General features: G+C 36.2%; 2 protein-coding genes across 6 annotated transcripts; one reads left to right on the top strand and one right to left on the bottom strand.

The window, feature by feature from the left end:
* Nucleotides 1-13,707: 13,707 nt before the first annotated feature.
* Nucleotides 13,708-15,979, top strand: LOC107629342 (FAM210B-like protein). Its single transcript, XM_016332116.3, has 3 exons — nt 13,708-14,116; nt 14,677-14,865; nt 15,643-15,979. Exons 1-3 carry the CDS (start codon nt 13,886-13,888, stop codon nt 15,799-15,801), a joined length of 579 nt encoding a protein of 192 aa, XP_016187602.1. The 5' UTR covers nt 13,708-13,885; the 3' UTR covers nt 15,802-15,979.
* LOC107629341 (transcription factor E2FB) lies at nt 15,941-21,205 on the bottom strand. Of its 5 annotated transcripts, none has more exons than XM_088509280.1 (15): nt 20,782-21,200; nt 20,236-20,366; nt 19,566-19,755; nt 19,374-19,433; nt 19,131-19,216; nt 18,953-19,041; nt 18,808-18,862; nt 18,471-18,523; nt 18,327-18,377; nt 18,175-18,223; nt 18,012-18,077; nt 17,855-17,931; nt 17,445-17,664; nt 17,124-17,190; nt 15,941-16,653 (listed from the first exon to the last, which is right to left on the bottom strand). In XM_088509280.1, exons 3-15 carry the CDS (start codon nt 19,684-19,686, stop codon nt 16,520-16,522), a joined length of 1,128 nt encoding a protein of 375 aa, XP_088365406.1. In that variant the 5' UTR covers nt 19,687-19,755; nt 20,236-20,366; nt 20,782-21,200; the 3' UTR covers nt 15,941-16,519. The 5 variants fall into 5 exon arrangements, with proteins under 5 accessions (XP_088365406.1, XP_088365407.1, XP_016187596.1 ...); XM_088509281.1 differs by lacking the exon at nt 20,782-21,200 and adding an exon at nt 20,460-20,592; XM_016332110.3 differs by lacking the exon at nt 20,236-20,366 and having other exon boundaries at nt 20,782-21,205.
* Between the last annotated feature and the right edge of the window lie 391 nt (nt 21,206-21,596).

The following is a 21,596-nucleotide window of genomic DNA, read 5'->3' as shown; positions in this document are numbered from 1 at the left end:
GATGAAGTGAGTTGGCATACAACGGATGGCTGCACGTTATGCTTTTTTTTCTTGGAACTCTTATATTCCTATAAAGGGTGGGTCAGGATTGGATTTAGACAAGGCTTTTATCCCATCTGCAAGTAATCCATACCAATTAATATAATCCATACCAATCAATATAATTAGGACTTTTCTTTTTTACCACACTTATTAATTATGGGAGATCAAACCCCTTTTTTGTTGGATTTTTATGATATTAGTTTAGATTTTAAGCAATAATCAAATTCAGAGATTAATACTTAAGACAAAATCAACCCAGAAAATAATAATAATTGTTACGGTGGGTAACCGGAGATTAATGGGCCGGATGGCGTAGGTTGGCCCAAACGTGTGAGGGAGGTGGCTATCGAGTGGACCTGGTACTTGGTGTTCCTCCGTCCGACTTGTGTGTGAGAAAGAATGGGGGGTGGTACCTGCAAAGACACTTCGATGCTTAAGTTAGCAAGAGTCGGAGCAGGTTAGAACGTATATTGGAACCTAGTGATACCTGAGGGGTGTCAGGGTATTTATAGTGGTGAACCAATAACCACCGTTGGAGTAGTGCCACCTTTTTAGGTGGATAACCGTTCCCATATCTTAGGGAAGTTAAGATATGGCTCTATGAAGTGGTTAGAGAGTTTCTAGGGGCAGTTACTCATTTAAATGAATGTTATCTGCCAGCTGACCCTCGTATCCGACTTCCCAGGAACAGGTCGTGTTCAGTACCGACTTCTGGGATGAAGGCTGGTACTGGGGAGAGGGTCAACCCTTTGGGTTGGGCGTCTTTGCTTGGGTCCTGGGCCTTATTTATTGGGCCAGGGTATGAACAGTGCCCCTACTCGAGCCCAATTTCTATTTGCGTGCCTTTATCTTGTAGGTAGATTGGTCTGTAGGCTTTAGTTCCGTACCCCTTCCCTTAGAGACCGTGTGTTGATTTTCCTTTTCTTTTGTAGGTTTCTTGTCACCCTTTTTAAGAAAAGAAAATGGCTTCCGTAGATGCTCTCTCCCAGTGGGTTGATGTTACGGTCCTAGGGGAGGAACCCTCAGTTGATACTGAATTTATCACCCACCTTCGTATTCACTATAGAATTTGTACTTCTGAAGAAGATGAGCCGAAGTACGAGTTGGTAGTCCCGGGTCCAGAAGACCGGGTTTGCTTCGGGAGGGCCGACGAGACGGCCCCTCATTTCTTTTTTATGTATGAGAGTATGGTCACTCGTTTGGGCGTTTTTCTCCCCTTTTCAGAGTTTGAAATGTCTGTGTTGCGTCATTGCCGGGTTGCTCCCACCCAGCTTCACTCCAACTCTTGGGGTTTTTTGAAAATTTACCAATTTATCAGCCAGGCCTTAGAGTTCCCGACTTCTCTGAGGATTTTCTTCTATCTCTTCCATATGACCAAGCCCTTCAGTGGGTTAAATAATAAGCAACAGTAGGTGTCCTTCCGGGCCATTCAAGGTCGGAGGCTTTTTACCCTTTTTGACGAATCCTTTCACGATTTCAAAAACTATTTTTTCAAAGTTCAAGCAGTAGAGGGTCACCACCCCTTTTTCCTGGATGATGATTCTTCTCCCCGGTTTCCTTTATATTGGCTGGAGGCCTCTCCCTGCGAGAAATATGGTCTGGACGACCTGGATGAGGTGGAGGCGGCCATTGTGGGGTTCCTCCGAGAAGTGTGGGGGAGGGCCCCATACTTGGATACTAAAAAATTTCTCCAGGGGTCGCCGGCCTTTGTCCAGTCACAACTAGGTAGCTTTTTGCGTTTTTCACTTATTTCCGACTCGCAATTTCTTTTACCGACTTGTCTGACTTTTAGCTACCAATTTGTTTTTGCAGAGATGGCAAAGAAAAATGCTCAAGAGTCTTTCCAGAGGGTTCAGGAAGCCAAGGCGAAGTCTCGCGCCAGATCTGGTGGTGCTAGGGTGGTTGTCTCTCCTTCTCCTCCTCCTCGGAATGTTGGGACTCCCTCCCAACCTATTGTGATTTCTTCCTCTGCTTCCTCTCTGCCACCCCCTTCCGTCCGACCTACTCCCGAACCAGAGCTGAAGAAGCGCAAGACCTTAGAGTCTGGCGCTTCTGGTGAGGCGGACGCTCTTGCGTTCGTCCGAAAGAACATCTATCCTCATGCTCGTATGAGTATGGATGATGTTTCTGTTCGGCACTACCTCACCACTGTGGTTGAGGAGAGTCTCAAGACGGCGGGGGTTTGTGGCAAACTCTTGGATATATTTGAGAAGACTCCTATCAGCTCTTTAGGGACGACCTCGAGGGTCGAGGAGCTGGAGGGTAGGTTTCGCATATATCAGGAGCATGAGAGGGAGTTGGAGGGGAAAGTCGCCAAGCTGAAGGAGGAGAGGGACAGCCTCCGGGAGAAGGAGCAGAAGTTGCAAGCCCAATGCAACATGGAGGTGGATTTGAGGAAAGCAGCGCAAGCCAGCTACAACAGTTTATTTGCTGATCTTGTGTCTATAAAGAATGACTTGCTGAATGCTCGGAGGGCCTATACCGAGTTGGAGGACTCTATTGCGGATGGTGCTGATGAGGCCTGGAGGGTTTTCAAGGAGCAGGTCGGAGTTATTGCTCCTGACTTGGACCTTTCTCCTTTGGACCCTGATAAGGTTGTCATTGATGGTGCCATCGTGGATCCTCCTGTCCCCGTGGTGGAGTCTGAGTCTGATTTGAAGACTCGGGGGGCAGAGGATCATAGAGTCCCCTCCTCGCTCTAAGGACGCTCCGAGTTCTTCTGCTGCTCCTCCGACTTTCTCTCCAACCCCTAGTCCTGGTGGTGGTGATCCTCCTACTCCTCTTGCAAAGAAGTGATTTGGCTACTGGGGGTTCGGCCTGTGGACCCCCCCTTTTTAAACTCTTTATATTTATTTGTTGGTGTTTGAACAATTTTTGGCCTTTTAAGGCCGTAAACAAAACAATTTATGATGCCCTTTTTTAATAAGGGTTTAATTTAGCGTTTTAAATAAATGCCCTTTTTGGATAAGGGTTTTGAGTTACCTTATGCGCGCATGCTTTTTCTGTTCGTGGTTCTTTTGACTCTTTGATCTTTTCTGGAAAAAACCTTTTCTTTGGGGCTTGCCTGCTTTTCTGAATTTCCTTGATCCTCAAGGCAGCCTTACTATTTTTCTTAGTTTTTTCTTATCTCTTTTTGTTATTCCTAGTACTCAATTTTGTTTTATTGAGTTTTTCGTGACTTAGGCTACTTTTGCGATTCATTTTAATTTTACTCGGTTTCGCATTCCGTCTTGTGAGTCGGACTGCTCCCGAGTTTATCATGATCGACTTCTATAGCCTCTTTACGCCGACTTGTACCTCGTCGTTTTATCCTGACGACCATCTAGGTTGGTTCATGGGATTTTCACGTTTTGTCGAGCTTAAATCGGCGCGTTTCGTAGAAAGGGAATAGAAAGGGAATTTAAAAGAGATATTTAAAATGAAAGAGATCTTTATTAATTGAGGAGGTACCTTATTGTTACTAAGGGCTTTTGATTATTTGTTTTCCCTTAGCCCCTACTATGATGCCTCGTTAAAAACCTTTTTCAGAAAAAACCCTTTGATTTTGGGAAAAAATCATGAAATCGGGAAAAGAGTACATCAGGGAGTAGGGTTCGCTTTTAGCTGTAGTACCTTTTCATATTACAAGCATGTCATGACCTGGGTAACTCGTTGCCGTCGAAGTCGGTTACCCTATAATAGCCCTTTCCTAAGACCTCGTTGATCTTGTATGGTCCTTTCCAATTAGCAGCGAGCTTTCCTTCTCCTGATTTGTTGACTCCAATATCGTTTCTGATTAGGACCAAGTCATCTGGGGTGAAACTCCTTCGAATGACTTTTTTGTTGTATCTCGCAGTCATCCTTTGCTTCAATGCTGCTTCTCTTATCTGGGCTTCTTCTCGGATTTCGGGGAGCAAGTCGAGCTCCTCTTTGTGCCCCTGTATATTCCTGATCTCGTCGTGGAAAATCACTCTTGGGCTTTGCTCATTGACCTCTATTGGGATCATGGCTTCTACGCCATAAACTAGTCGGAAGGGTGTTTCTCCAGTGGCGGATTGGGGGGTTGTTCTGTAAGCCCACCTTGTGATTATATTTTTGTAGAGGAACCTCCGACTTCTTTGTGCAGTGATGGTGGCCAGTGGTTCTGCTTCTATCCACTTTGTGAAATAATCTATTCCCACTATTAGGTATTTAACTTGTCCTGGCGCCTGGGGAAAAGGATCTAACAAATCCATTCCCCATTTTGCAAAGTCTCAGGTGGGTAACCGGAGATTAATGGGCCGGATGGCGTAGGTTGGCCCAAACGTGTGAGGGAGGTGGCTATCGAGTGGACCTGGTACTCGGTGTTCCTCCGTCCGACTTGTGCGTGAGAAAGAATGGGGGGTGGTACCTGCAAAGACACTCCGATGCTTAAGTTAGCAAGAGTGGGAGCAGGTTAGAACGTATATTGGAACCTAGTGATACCTGAGGGGTGTCAGGGTATTTATAGTGGTGAACCAATAACCACCGCTGGAATAGTGCCACCTTTTTAGGTGGATAACCGTTCCCATATCTTAGGGAAGTTAAGATATGGCTCTATGAAGTGGTTAGAGAGTTTCTAGGGGCAGTTACTCATTTAAATGAATGTTATCTGCCAGCTGACCCTCGTATCCGACTTCCCAGGAACAGGTCGTGTTCAGTACCGACTTCTGGGATGAAGGCTGGTACTGGGGAGAGGGTCAACCCTTTGGGTTGGGCGTCTTTGCTTGGGTCCTGGGCCCTATTTATTGGGCCAGGGTATGAATAATAATAATAATAATAATAATAATAATAATAATAATAATAATAATAATAATAATATAGAGTAAACTTCTGTTTGAACAGAGTAGTTTTAGAGGTTTCACTTTTTTTCTAAATTGAATTAAATCCAAAAAGTGAGATGTGTGAAGTTTTTCGATGTGAAAATATTCATATTATCAATAATAATAATAATAATAATAATAATAATATTAATATTATTATTATTATTATTATTATTATTATTATTATTATTATTATTGTTTAATTTAGAGTTTTTTATATATAAATATGGTGAGTTCTATCCAACTCTCTCTAAATCAACATGTAAATTACCCGATTATATTGGATATCGGACCCATTGAGTAATCAGATCTAATTGAATAAAACCCTATTATACCCACCTCTAATTGTTAGGTTTTCGGGTTCATGCTTACCAAAACCAAACCAAACCAATCCGAATACTTGTTTATTATTATAATAATAAAAATGCAACTAATCGTAATTTCATCCTCTCAGTCATTATGAGTTCATTTTTTCTTTTCTCTCTAATCTAGCACTAGAATATTAAATTTGGGAGAATTTATGGGTATTCTGTATCAACAGTTGTATAAAGTTTATACTATTAATATATTAAAATTAATTTTTTAATAGAAAACTTTTAAGATAATAGGAAAAAGCAGTTCATTTTCTTGCTAACAACGTGGAATTGAAAAAAGGCCGAAAGCGTTGGCAAATGCAGTTTAGAAAATTATGACATGACCCGGAATTGTACCTCTTTACGCATGCCATTTGTTCCACCTAGCAACACGTGCGTTTATTATTATTATTATTATTATTATTATTATTATTATTATTATTATTATTATTATTATTATGTTAAATTACACCGTTGATATTTACACTAAGTAAAATTGTAAATTGTACACTTTAAAAGTTTATAATTGGATCTATAAAGAGAATTAAATTTGCAATTTAGTCTCTGCCGTTTAAAAAGTATTTGATTTAACAGAATATTCTTAACATATTCTCTATTTTAAATATGTGAGTTGCACATGTTTAACAATCAAACTAATTTACAATTTTAGTGAAGGTATAGAGACCAACCACATAATTTAATCATTTGAAAATGACAAAAAACTCTCTAAACTATTTAAACCCACCCTGCCCCTCCTCAATTCTCTCACTCTCACTTTCTCACTTTTTAAAATGACACCCCAATCCCAGTGCTCTCTGTCTCTCACTTTAGTTCACCGTCGCCGTGCCGGATCCACCGTATTTGTGCTCACGAGTTGGGTCTCGTCTCCTTCCTCCATCTCGCCTCTCTTATCCGGCGACTTTTTCTTCTCTTCCAATTTCAATACTGAATACCGATAAATGGAAGAGAACAATTCCAATCCCAAACATGCTCAAAGCGAGCAATTCAATATCTAAGGAGAAAATAGCAACAAATCAACATAAAAATAACAACTCAATTTATTAGTGGATCCGGCACGGTCACAGAGACGAGAGACACGGCGATGGTGAGCCGAGGTGAGAGGCAGAGAGTGATGGTGTTGGGATGCCATTTTGGAAAGTGAAAAAGTGAGAGTGAGAGAGCTGGAGAGGGGCAGAGTGGGTTTAGATAGTTTAGGGAGTTTTTGGTCATTTTCAAATGGTTAAATTATACGGTTGGTTCCTATACTTTCACTAAAATTACAAATTGGTCCTTATTGTCAAACATGTGCAACTCACATGTTTAAAATAGAAAATATGCTGAGAATATTATGTTAAATCAAACATTTTTTGAACGACGGAGACTAAATTATAAATTTTAATTCTCTTTAGAGACTTAATTTCAAGCTTTTAAAATGTAGGAATTAATTTGTAATATCACTAAAAGTATAAGGAACAACCGTGTAATTTAATTTTATTATTATTATTAGTAACTATGTAACACCAATTAATTTAAAAATTTATAATTTTTAAGTTTTAAGATGTAAAATTTAAAATTAAAGATAAATAAAATAATTTTAAAAATCGACTAATTTTAACTGAGAAAAATTGGTTTTATTATTATTATTATTATTATTATTATTATTATTATTAGAGCATTCAAATTATAGTGGTGAAGAATTGGAATTAGACTTCTCTAAGTTGGACATGGACATGGTAAGCTGAGCACTAGAAGAGGCAATCAATCCGGATTGACACGTGATAATGCAATAACAGGGAGGAAGAAAGACTCCAACTATCAAGGGCCTTACTTTGTAGGCGACATGAATGAATGCTTGAAAGTTGAGACCTTCGACCAATGATTCCGCCACCAAAGTAGAGAATCGGCCCATAAATTCGGTCCCAAATATTCAAGACTCACATTGGCTAACACATCACATCGAACACCGCGCAAATCCTATACCTCTACTTTTTCTGCACATTACTGCAGCTGCATGCCTAACCACCATAAAGTCCCTTCAAATAATATCATCCAACTAATACCAAAAAGAAACAAAAAATAAATAAATAAATAAATAAATAATAATAATAATAATATCATCTAACTTAAAAATTAGTCAATTTGTTTAATTTAAATTCTTCAAAAAGTAAGAATTAAAAAAAAATTATAATAAAAATAATTTATATTATTTAATTAAAATTTAATTTCTTATACATATTCAATATAAAAACTTCATAAACGTTGATTGCACAATAATTATGGTTGTACAAACTTAGCATTATATATAAGTACATTTTATGTTGTTTATAAAATTTTAGCAATATTTAAAAGAAATTAAATTAAATTTGTATTCTTTATTATTTGATAACTTGTTTAATTTAACAGATAAAAAAATTAAATTAAAAAAGTAATAAAAATGCAATATTAATTTTAGGTTTTAAATATTGACCAATTACAAAATAGATATTTTGTGTGCACGTTTTTTTCTTTTTAAAATTCATCTTTTCTATATGTGCGTTTTTTTTTTTTTTGCAGCACTTAGATAATATAATCAATCATTTGTTATGGCTTCAAGGTGCCTACCGTTTTTTCCTCTCCACCGCGTTATGGTGGTGCTCCACCACCTTCGCCAGTCTCCATGGCTGAACGACCTCCATTGCCACCACCCTCATCCACAATGCCGCCACCACGTAGACCGCCTGTTCCGCCACATTGATGAAGTCCAACATTATATTCGCCGCTACAGGCTACTCCCTACGGTGGTAACCCACAGCAGGCGTCGCCCTCTAAACCAGTGTAACCACCACCGGGAGCAGTTCATGGAACTTAGAAGGGTTCACCAAAACCAACTACGTGAGTCACTCACAAGAATCCGACGGTGCATAAGGCCCCTCAGGCATTACCACGTCTTTCACCAACCGGACCAGATCACACGTTACTACCAAAGCATGAACATCCTCAACATTTTCACCAACCAACTATAAGAGGTGAGACAGGGTTAAGGACCGTTTCAAATATACGGAATGGTTGTTTCAGAATCTGAAGAGGTGGTGTTTAGGTTCACTAGCACCACATGATACGCTTAATTTTGTGTTATTGCCGAGTCTCTTCTTCAAATGTGGCTTTGAATTGTTGCAATACGACTTTCACAATGTACGTGGATGCATAGATCCAATCATACACTAGAGAGATACGAACGACCAGAGGCCTCCATTAAAACCAAGCTTCAACAGGCTAATCCATTTCCCTTCCTTCACTTTTTACCTGCGTGCAAGAGATAACCCTTTCAGCTTACTCCAGTCATCGAAACAGAATTTTAGACCCGAACTCTTGATGCCCTTCGGTTGGGGAGAATATCTTCCATCAATTTCTGCTTCTGTTCCTTCTGCCTAGGTAGCCCTTATAAATTTTGCTATAGCTGGATTATTTGTCAATTACTCTTGTTAGTTGTTAGTCTGGCCCATAAAATTCGAGAACTTCAACGACCAACATGTCATTCTTTGTTTGTATCCTGTCTTGAAACTTGGAAGCTAGTTCACTACTTTCCCAGAGCTTTATCTTCTTTCATCGTCATTGGTCTCATTTAGATGTATTTGTCTCACGTTGTCTGTATATTCTGTGACATAGATCCAACATAAACCATAGACACAAAAAAAAGGATGGCGATGCGACGCAGATCTACGTCGTCGGTGGAGTAGATCCGGCAGGGGACAAGATGATGCGAACAATCGAAGGGAGGAGGGAGTTGTTAAACGAATGCGAAGTCCTTGGAGTTGCCAGTGCAGTGGTCTTCGGGGATGAAGATGTCGATGGCATGTCGCCGTACGTGTGGAAGAAAGGGAAGAGGTCATAGGCGATTGTACGGAACGTTACTACGTTTAGACAGGGGTTTTGTGCTTGCAGATTGCAATAACAGCTATAGCCAATGCTATTTGGGGTTTAGGGATTGCATATTAGGGTTTGTGAGGAGGAAAGAAATAGTGAATGCTTTCGTGAAAAACCAAGAATGTTGAATTAAATATATTTAGTTAAAAGAGGAGTCTAGGAGTTAGTAACTTTTGTGTTTTGTAATTATCAATTGGCCATCAATAATATTTTTAATTGTGTGAATTTATATCCAATGATAGGAGATTATTCATTTTTTTATGGTTAAGTGCTGGCCAGAAAATACAAAAGTTACTGGCCCCTAAACTTTCTCTTAGTTAAATTCATTGTTCACCTTATTTAGTATTTTCATTGTTTATTTATATTTTTTAATTCAGTTAAACATATTAAATGTTTTAATAATTTGTAATGTCATTTTTATTCAAAAATATTTTTATAAAAATATTCAAAAAATAAAAAATTATACTTGTCACAACTCTAAATTAATGCTTAAATTTTGTAGATTATATATATTGTGAATCCTCAATTCTTTCTTCGTCGCGTAGCTTCGATCCTTGCCGTCGCCGTCGTGATAAGAAGCGCTGTCACGTAGTTTCGATCCTTGTCGTCGCTGTCGTGATAAAAAGCGCTGTCGTCTACTGCCCTCTCACGCACTCTCTCTCTCTTTTTTGAGTGCATCATTCCTTAACTAGGTCGTTGAATTCTCGTCCTTTCTAGTATAACCAACTCGATCCCTCTTTCTACTGTGGATCACTCCTTACTAGCATAATTAATGGTTAGTTTAGTTATTAAATTTTTTATTAAAAAAATATATCTTTAGTTAATTACATAATAAAACATATATTCATATGTAAAATATAATATAATAAAATAAATTTATTTAGAGTACTTAAAATATAATTAAAATCATGAACATATAAATATAATAGTAAAATTTGTTCTCTAAACAAGTAAACATATGCTTTATCATACATAAATTATTTAAAAAAAATGAATAAATTATTAGAATTAATAACAAAAATTTAAAATGATAAAATCCAACTTTTTTACCATAATTTTTATAATATTTTATTCTTTTAGTTTTTAATTTATTAGTACTTTATTATTTAATTAATGATTAAACAAATTATTTTTATGAGAAATTATTTTTTGTATTATCTTAAAAAAGAGATTAATATAACAATTTAAAAAATAACGTAAAAATAATATTTTAAATAAAAAATATTTAATATTAAAAATTTTAAATACAAAAATAAATTGTATAAATATTTAAGAGATAAATATAAAATACATATCTAAAATAAATAAAACATATAAATAGAAGTATTCTTGAGGAATAAAAAATTATTTTTGTCTGTTTTATTTATTTTAGACATGTATTTTATATTTATCTCTTAAATATTTATACAATTTATTTTTATATTTAAAAATTTTAATTTTAACTATTTTTTATTTAAAATATCATTTTTACGTTATTTTTTAAACTGTTATATTGGTCTCTTCTTTAAGATAATACAAAAAATAATTTTTCATGAAAATAATTTGTTTAATTATTAAGTAAATAATGAAGTACTTATAAATTAAAATTTAAAAGAATAAAAATACTATAAAAAATACTTGTAAGAAAGTTGAATTTTATCATTTTAAACTTGTGTTATTAATTTTTACCATTTATTTATTTTTTTTAAATAATTTATGTATGATAAAAGATATGTTTACTTATTTAAAATATAAATTTTATTATTATATTTATATGTTCCTAATTTTAATTATACTTTTAAGTAATCTGAATAGATTTTATTTTATTATATTATACGAGTTTATGTTCCATCATGTAATTAAATAAAAATATATTTTTTAATAAAAAAATTTAATAACCAAACTAACCATTAATTATGTTGACAATGAGTGATCAACTGCGGAAAGAAGTATCGAGTGAGAGGATAGGAGATAGCGATAAAGTCAGCACTTGGGAAGGACAGCAAAGTTACGGACGACAAGTTAACGACCACGTTGGCGCTTCTTGTCACGATAGGGACGGCGATGTTTAGAAGGAGGAAGCTACGCGATGAGAAAAAATGGAAGAGTGGAAAGGTGCTTCAATCAAAGAAAGTGAAGTTTTGATATTTTAAGAAATTATATCATTCCTATCTCAAATAATAAATTACAAAATAATCTAACTATCGTTAAGATGATGACCAATTAAAATTTGACACATTATGAAGGATAACTTACATATTATTTTAAGGGGGTTTAGAGACTCAATTTTTTTCGGTTGACATTAGTTAATTTTTTAAAAATTATTTTATATATTTTAAATTTTAAATTATAAATTATAAATTTTTTTAGTTTCTAAATTTTGTATTATAAATTATAAATTAAAAAAATATATTAACAAATATTAACTAATTAAAACTTACCTCTCTATACTTATTCAATAATAAAATATACGAAAAGATAAATTGAAACAAAAATTTTGTAGCTGAAAGCCTGAAATTGTTAATCGGCAAAGCATTGTGAAGAGATCCCTTCACCCACCAAAAAGGAGAGACCAAAACGTTTTGGTGTTGTCCTATGCTGTCAACTTCACGCTTAGCCAACTATTGTTGGGATAGCTGAGGCTAGGATGGGCCTAGCATGATTGGCTCAATATTCAATGCAAGTATTGGATAATAAAAATGTAGTTTTTCTTGTTTGAAAATGATGGTAAATTTTGAGGTGGACCCATTACCAGCAAAATTGGCGGCGGAGCTTCATGCGGCACCAGATAGCTTCGACAATACAATGGAGGCAGCAAAGAGTAACAAGCGGCGGCTGCATGCAACGACGAGGAATGCAAAAGCAACATCCATGGCAGACAGAACCGGAGCCACTCAAATAAGTGAAGGCGGGATGAGATATGTCATCGTTTCATCAAAGGAAGTAAAAGAAATGGCAGGGCAGAAGGTAGCATGGAGGTCCCGTAGAGAAGATGAATTGGGGAGACTTTCTTAATTTTTGGTCAGGGCCAGCTTTTTGGCCCAAAGCCAAGACAAAAAAAAAAAAAAAAAAGAAAGAAGTTTGAACATGATGGCAACTGAGGAACCACCAAACAGGCCACCGGATTGCGGGACAGGAAACACAGAGGAGCTAGTGACGATCTCATGAAGCTAACCCGCAAACCGTTGTACTCCCTGAGAGGGGTGGGTGTTGGTGGGGGGAAGACATGCAAATTGCTTAATGACTCTTGATTGGCGTTGCACCAATCAGGTTCTGGTTCTTTCTTTCCACGTCTTTACTTATGATTATTATGGCCTGAAACACTAAAGAATTATGTAGTGTTTATAAGCCAGATATTGTTTGCTTCTTTGAAACACGATGTAGTGGAAACTATTACAGTATTACATCTATGGGATTCACTTTTTCTACAGTTGAAGAAGCTGTGGGATTTAGTGGAGACATATGGATTCTGTGGAATACTGCTAAGCTTAGATTAAGTACGATGGATTCTAATCAGCAGTGCATTCACCTCCTATCTGATATTTATGCTAGTCCAAATGAAACGTTGAGAAAGGAGCTTCGGGAGAGTCTGTATATTTTAAAAAAAAAACAATAAAGATCCCTAGATGTTAATTGGTGATTTCAATGATAATTCAGTCGTAGCCTGAAGTTCGACGACGTTCTTTTGTGTAGCCTCCCATTCTTTTAAAGTACTTGCGGCGGCGGCGTTGTTCTTTGCGTCAGTCAGTGGCACTCTCCTAATCTCCCACTTAAGATCTGATATATCTTCTCTTCGATCTTCTACCTGTCTCTCTCAGCTTTCCCTTTCTAGCATTCGAGCTCCAAGCCTCTCATTCTCTCAGCTCTTCTTCCAGCTACCTCTTTCAGTGGCACTCTTGTAGAGGTCTTCTTCTTTGTCAGGTAATTTTTAAAATTTTTTCTTTTATTATTTAATTTAAAAATTTTATAAAATCACTGAAATTTGAAATTTTATAAATTGTCAAGCTTAAAGTATGTGGTTTCTAATTGTTGAGTTATAATATATTGTGATTTAAACTTGAATGTTTAATGTGCATTACAAAATGGTTTATAATGTGACTAAATTTTTATTTGTATTTGCATTATATTATATTTTAATAAATTAATTATAATTAGGAGTGAATACTGCCCTAACAATTACTTCCAAAAGATAACGAGTCACCCAATAAAAAAAACATCCGATCCAACCGTTTTGATATTTTTGTTTCATTAGGAGCTGGATGGGCTTTCAGGAAAAATGGATAAAGTGCCAGATTAAAATAGTGACGCTAGATCTTTTCCTTTTTGGGTCGATGTAACAGGAGTTTTTATTTTTGGGTCATGATGGAACAGGAGTTGGTAGTGCTGGTAGAGCTGCATGTCTTTTTCCAGACTATAAATTTTTGGCCTAAGCCTCGCTGCGTTTTTCCTTGGGCTATGAAAGCCCATATCAATGGCATGAATACAAACAGTTTTCCCGTGGATATGTGCGTGCGGACATTATCATATGATTATTTTGTATGACCCCAATGTCTGACCCAAAAGGATATTTTTTTGATTGGATATATTTGTGATTATTTTGTCCTATCCGTATCATCCACCACTATCTACTTGAGTATACTTTATTGGTTTAAGGGAGCTCACAGAAAAACATTCCGTCTGAGAGATATCCAGCAATTTCTTTTCTTTTCTCTTCTTCCAATTTTAAACACCAACATATGATTGTTTGATCAGTAGGTACATAAGATTCTGCTATAGGGGCCAAGAACAATGACCACATCACTTCTAATTCCATTGTCACCTTGTTCTCCTATACTGAGCTGGGGGGAGAAGAGCAGGTTTAGATGGCATGCTTTTTCGTTTCACTCATTGAAATCTAAATCCCATGTGAGAGGGTTCAGAGTTAGTGCTAAAGAGAAAACAGAGGAAATCAAGAACCAATCATCATCTTCAGCTGAGGAAGTCACAAAAAAGTATGGCCTTGAAGCTGGTTTGTGGAAGGTGTCCATTTTCTTTCTTCTAAAATCTTAATTTTGGTGTGATTTCTTGCTTTTCATGTCCGATTGCTGGTAAGCTTAACTGCAATACTGCAAAGTGTCAAGTGTGTACATTGTTGTTCTTTTTATTGGAAAAATAAGCACAATTAGGATTGGGATATGATTTTGCTAAAAATGTTGTGGGGAACAGAAATATTTTTAAGGAAAATACAATCTTGAACCAGTGATGGAAAATGGCTAAGTTTGCTAGTCTAATTGAATTGCGGTTGCTTTCTTGATATGCTGCTTATTTGTCATCATAAATGTTGCTTTACCACAAAATATAAAAAGGGGAGGAAGAAAAAATGTAAGTGATAACTCATCAAAGAATTTTGAAGTCATTTTCCAATTTCTGCTTACGTGTTTTTCATCTTTGCATTGTTGGTTTTCTTTCCATTTATTTTTCTCCATTTTGGGGGAGTAAATTAAGGGGTTGTGCTTATCTTCAAGGAATGTTCAGCAATTAATTGAATAATTTACTTTCTCTTCTGTCCAAAATAAAATTTTTATGCCCCTTTATACCAGATTTTCAGCTCAAAGGAAGATGGGAAGGGTAACGCTGAACAGAAATCCAAGGGTGATCAAGCCAAGGAGTTGCTTGCGAAGTATGGTGGGGCATACCTTGCCACCTCCATTACTCTCTCATTGATCTCTTTCGCTCTATGTTATGCACTAATTAGTGCTGGAATTGATGTCCAATTCTTGCTGCAGAAGGTGCAATGCTTAGCCCATGACTTTTATTTTTGGTATTAAAGAATGATTCAGAAATAGAGAAAATAAAAAATGTCGTTTATATTATAAAATAAAATATACAAGAGGGTGTATAAAAAGTGATACAAATATTATTTTTCTAAAATTATCTAGAAATTTGCTAACATGTGTTTAAGGGCACATTTTAAGGATATCAAAAGGAATATTTTATTGAAAGTTATTGAAAAGATAAATATTTTTACATTTTTAATGTCATGGGGGTTCGGCTATATTTTTATGTTGGTTGCCGAAGACCTAACACAACCCTCCTCCTTTATCCGGGCTTGGGACCGGCTATGTAACATTTTTAATGTATTGTAAAAAAAAATTATTATTATCCTCTTAAAAAAGAATCTTGTGAAATAGAGATATAATCCGTTTTAGACTTGGTAATGACAAAATCAGTCTCCTAGATTTATACGGAAACGGATCCTCTCAATTGTTAAAAAAAATTGAGAAAATAAAGTATGATCTCTAATCTTTCATTATTCTTTCTCATGTTTTTTCTTGATCCCACTTATAAAATTAATGGTGAGAGATCACACTTTATTCTCTCAATTATTAAAAAAAATTGAGAGGATCCAGTCCTGATTTATACTTGATTTTATTTATGGTTCGATTTATTCATTATCCATTACAATACTCATTGTTAAATACCGCCCCGTTGAAACTCTTATCAAATGGTAGATAACAGACGTGTTTATGTAATTTTCTCTCCATTTATATGTATTCATTTTTCAGTTAGGAATCTCAGCTGATGAGACTGGGGAGAAAGTTGGCACTTTTGCTTTGGCGTATGCAGCGCACAAAGCTGCTTCTCCAATTAGGTTCCCTCCTACCGTAGCTCTTACCCCGGTTGTGGCTGGTTGGATTGGAAAGAAATTTGATAAAGATAAATAGCTGCTTGTTGTAATCTGGGTACCTTAGGATACCCGTCAACTTGAAATATGCTGCTCTATTGGTAATATTATCATTCCGATTGTTAAATGACTAAATGTGTATCCTGCCTTCACCCTTAAAGGCATGTACATTCTTCTTGTTATTATCAATGGCAATAGAAATTAATTTAAATGATAAACATATGAACATTCTTTTTTCACTGGACACTCGCAAGATTGCATCCTACCTACAATTGCTAATTTGTTATAACTCACTAATTAATCACTGGTTACGGTCACTGCCAATGTGCTGACTACAGCACACGGACTGAAACTTACATAAATGGATAGATTTGAGAGCAGGGTTACATTTGAATCTGTACCTCGGAGTGTGATTATATTGCTAACCAAACATTAGACGATACAAAGCCATTTACACGCCTAATCAATGCTTACAATAAATAATATACAAGGGTGGGTTTTGGAAACGCCTCATGACCTCTTTTCTTGTTTTGTTGAACATGGCCGTCTAGAATATTTAATATTAACTGTACAATGAGCCTCTATGAACTCAATTCCTGGGATGAACTTGGAGAGAAGCTTAGAAAAATCTTCATTGGAACCTACAATCCAACTTCCAGGGCCATGTTGAAGAGGATAGAGATAGCTGGATGTCATAGGTTCACAACGGAAACAAAGAACACAGTCCCTTTAGATTCACAGTATATCCTTTTGAGGCTTCAACCCCCAGCAGGGTTTGATGCTGCAGTAGATGCTTCATTTACATCCGAAGTATGTGTTAGAGTTATAGCATGCTCGCGAGTTGTACAAAAATCATCTTGAAGAGTACCCAGTTCATTCCATTCGACACCAGCTGTAAATGCATCAAGGATATCAAAACAAGATCAGATTGCTTTTTCTTACGCTTTCAGTTTCAATAAATGCTTCAAATTTCAAACATTTTAAAGTTTCAAAATATAATCCCATTCCTAAGATAAAAGTATTAATTTTACTTTCTCAAGAAGATCCTTAATCTAATTGTGGTGATTAAATCACCATATTTACTCATTTTGCTTTTTCATTGAGAAAGATCAAGATGAGGTTGAGTGGAATGGGAAGGAGCAAAAGAGGCTTAAAGAATAAAATGGACGACAGTTGACCTATTTTAAGCCTCTCTTCCCTCCCCCCTCCATGATCTGAACTTGCAGATACACCCTTAATGTCTGTGTGTCTGCGCTTTTCTTTTGAAACAGAGGAAATAATTTAAAATAACTGTACTCCCAAACCCCTTCCCTTCCATATAAAATATAATGAAATGGAGGCTGCAGTGTCCAGAGAGCATACATTCTGTTCTCCACATGTCTGTTATGCTAACATCAGCATCTGATAAAAGCCAGTAGTCAGCATCGCTCTGCAAAGAGGGAGAGAAGAATGTTTTAATTGAGCTCCGAGGCTTCTGCATTCATATCTTATCAGAAACAATACTAAATACTAACAACTTCATGCGTACAGCAAAGTAACATGCCGGATTGATTTGTGACTTTGTGTGAAACATTGAAAGTTAAACGTCTTCCAGAATTAGGAATTCTCCCGCCTTATGGTTCCAGAATTATTTTTTGCAAATCCATTAACCAATCATGTCAGATGTTTTAAAGTGATACTTACATCAACATCTGAAGGAACAATTTTCACGATCCCACTCACAAAGTCTTGTGTAGAAGTAAAATCAGAACTAGGTATTTGACCATCTTGTCCCTGCACTGCAATGTCTTTCCCGTTATCCTCTACAACCACAGTTGGTTGATGGTTTTTAAATTCTGGAGTCGGTTGAAATTTGGGTGCAACATCTGCACCATTAATCTCCTCAAACTTCCCCTCAAACTGACTAGAACCGTAGTTTAAAGAAGAAGAAGAAGAAGAAGAAGGAAAGGTCAAGAATGTCAATTTTAAAACATGCAATCAAGTAGCACTGCTTCATCTGGCATTGTCATCTGACCTTGCCATGACAATAGCAAAATGACCCTTGAGGTAAATGCTTTAGAAACACCGCTAGAATTCTAGAAAAGTAAGCATACCTAACAAGGTAAACATCTATTGGGCCCATTGTGCTTCTCAGGACTATCCTGTATCTCCTCTGGGGATAATCAACAGCCTGATAGAAAATGGAAAAAGTTTACGTGACAAAAGAAGCACGAGATATTAATAACTTATATGCATGCCCTGTCAAAGTACCTCATCAGGATCTGAAACCTCCAGAGTGGTGCCATGTGGAGCTTTAATTGCCATCAAGGTTTCATTCTGGCAGGATATGATAGATAAGAAAGTCCTCAGTCAAAACATGGAAATGGAGTTTCGATCTAAAAGTGTTTATTAACACATTGATGAAGAAACAAACCTGGAAGCAGGGCAAGTTCTTTATATCTTCCTCAGTGACGAAAAGCAATCTATGATGGTGGAAATAGGTGGACGAGAATGCATCAAATAAAGTTATGAACATAAACATAAAACACGGCAAAAGGCCCGCAATATCTGGAAAGTAAATATTACTTTTCACTATTTTCATTTTCACTAAGGTCACTTAGTCTTTCTTGCATCTCCCTGTGAAATTCAAAATCTTAAACTAAGTTAATATATTTCAAACAAACAATCGAAGTATTCAAAGAATAATTAATAAAGGCATGGTTCCCAAACCTTATTTGTTCATCTAACCGGCACTCCTTCATGGTAAGGTTTTCAACTTCTGCCTGGAGGTATGAAACAAATCAACGCCAACAATTTTTGTCAAATTTACATTTGAAGTCTTATATATTGAACAAAGTATATAAATCTGAATGCAATCCTTATATCCCATTGCATAGCAGACTACTCGATTACTGAAATTCAAGTCAGAAGCTTCACACATTTCTTTTAACCAAAAATATATAAACTAGCTTTGCCATGAAAATAAGAAACTTGTTGATGATAAATAATAATATAACTTATTCTCAGTCTTTATATCTTTCAAGCATTGAATTGAATCATTCCTAACCTGTAAACTAGAAAAACTATCTTCAGGCTCTCCTGGTCTTGAAACATCAAGTCCTCTGGAAAATCATCAAAGAAGTTAGCCAAAGATTTCAACACTGAGACTAAAAAATTTCCATCATTGACAGACATATAGAAAGCATGCTTACTTCCATTGAATTCTGTTTTTTAGTTTCTTTTCTATAAGGCCAATCCCTTCGAGAACATTTGTTATGTCATATATTCTCCTCTTCTGTACCTGTATACACAAAAGCGCCATCAAATAATCTAAATTCACAGCAAGCAGTCTTAAGATGAGAAAAAAAGAGGGGGGGAGGGGTTGTAAACCTCTAATGTGTCAGCAGCTTTATTCAAATCAAGAATACCATCCTCTGCTTGCTTGATCAAATTGATGAACTTCTTTGTCAACAGACCTGGATTTTTTTTTTCCAAAAAAAAAGACTAAAGGATTATTAGAAGAATATATACAAATAAATTTCATTTCCAACAGTAAAGCATATAGGGAATCGAATAACAATACCACGATAAAAATAAAATGAATTAATTAAAATAATAGCAAAGTAATAATACCTAAAGAGCTGTCATAGCGACATGGGCCAACAGGAGTGAGATTATTTCCTGAAGGAGATCCTAATAAAATTACAGGAAAAATATCTCAAAAGGTTTTTCAAGCCAAAATTAGCTAGAAAAGGAAAAGATGTTGCACGCTAAATACATGAATAAAGAAGCCAAGAATACAAAGTCTAGAAGAGAAAATTTCACCAATATTTGGACCTGGGGTTTGAGGTCCAGATCTGTTGCATTTGGTAAGCCTGGAGGATTTGCCACCCTTCCCTATTTTTCCAGATTTAGGGGTCTGAAAAGGATTATTAGCTGCTCCCATGGATACATGATTCACCCTATCACCAGAATCAACTTCAAAATCTGTTGTGTTACTCTTCCGCTTCAATTGCTGAAATGTACGTGTATCATAATTGCAACCAATAGAAAATATAATGTGCAGAATAAGTTAGAACCCTTAGACTACATTATCATACACAATTAACAACCATGCACCGTAATATCATTTCAACTTGAAACTGAAGATAGAGATTTGAAAAGTTGAAGAAAAAGACAGGAACATTTGACCAATTTACAAGAATTTAATGGTCAATCCATCACACATTCTTATGTGCAATTCATTTCTTCTTCCCACTGTCACTTCACACATTATTACCTTTATTAGATATATGGATATATGAAAGTACCCCCACTGAAATGCAACCGGAGAACATGCAAACAGATATCACCATTTGTGGTTTTGCCTAGGAATGTATAAATTATGAAACCTCCAAGGCCAATGTTGGGGTAATCAAAATCATTCAACCTAAAAGATCACAAAATTAAAAAGCATACACAATCAATGTTGCTATTCAGAAAGCATTTATCACACCTGAATTGTTTCGCAAGCCCCTTGCTACCTTCCCGTAAGACTAACCAATATTACAATCACATCATGGTCTCGACTTCTGGATGATCAATAAGTGCAACCTCGCTAGTTCGCCACTTGTCAAACACTCAAACCTAAGATATCAGACCTAAAGTTCATACTTCATATAGCATAATCAACTAAAAAAAATACCAAACGAACAAACAAGTGGATAATTTCTTGCTGACCTTACCCATGGGGAGAGGGGGAAGGAAGTCTACATTTGACGTTATGAACTCCATAATTCAACTCTTCTAACTCATCAGCAACCAATTCCACCAAATTAACAACTAAACAGGTGATCCAAACCTTAAAATTACAGAGATCTCCTAAGCCTCCTTCCAAAACCCATCACCCATATAAAAACCCCACTCCAAAAACCAAAACGAAAAACTACCAAAATAATTTTTTTAGAGAAAGAAACATAAATTGAAATCATAGAAAACAAAAACAGATCATGATAGTGCGGAAAATCAAGAAGGGGGATTACTAGAATAGATAAACACTCACGGAAGAGTTAACAACGATGGCTTCCGGTTCGTGGTCAACAGTTCGGCGGTTGTGGTGGAGGTGGTCGGGGGCAAAGCGGTGGTAATCAACGGAGGCGGCAAAGGGCGGCTTCATGGCGGAGAGCGGAAGTTGGCGCCGCATGATCTGCTCCGATGGGCTTGCAGCGGCGGGAGGAGCTCTGGTGCCCGACATCAGCCAGGCCGGCTAGATCGAAAGGTTTGGAGGGAAAGAAGGGAATGGGGGGAGATCTGGGCGTGTTTGGGAAATGCTGAAATGGGAACTGAGGGGGAAAAATAGCGGGAGAGAACAAGAAAGACAGAGCAGAAAACGAGGGAAAGGAAGCATGCAAGCGATCCGAATGAAAGGGAGAGGGTAAGGGAGGGAATTTGGTGAGGATATTGATAATTGATTATCTATCTGTTGATGACCTTGATGTGGAGGGAACCAACCACTTACAATAAATCAATAATTCACAAATATGGAAAGAATTATGCGAAAATAATTGTAATTAATTTTATGTAAAACGATATCTGAAATTTTATTAAATAATTTAATATATTTAACTATGTTATTTGATATTATAACTATAATATTTTAATTATTATTTTTATATAATAATTATTCTAACTTATATTTATGTACAGGACAGATGTATGTATATGAGTGTGGGAGCAATTGCTCCAACTACGATTTGAAATTTTTTTGAGTAATATATGATAATAATATTTATTTGTCTCCACTAAATTATTAAATTTGACCCCACAAAAATTTTTTACTCAACTTTTAGTACTTCATAGTCAATTTAAAAATTTCAT

The sequence above is a fragment of the Arachis ipaensis genome, chromosome B3 (assembly GCF_059453495.1).
Source record: "Arachis ipaensis isolate K30076 ecotype BB chromosome B3, ASM5945349v1, whole genome shotgun sequence".
Taxonomy (NCBI): Eukaryota; Viridiplantae; Streptophyta; class Magnoliopsida; order Fabales; family Fabaceae; genus Arachis; species Arachis ipaensis.
The sequence above is the reverse complement of the archived record's forward strand: the minus strand, read 5'-3'. Positions and strand labels throughout refer to the sequence as shown.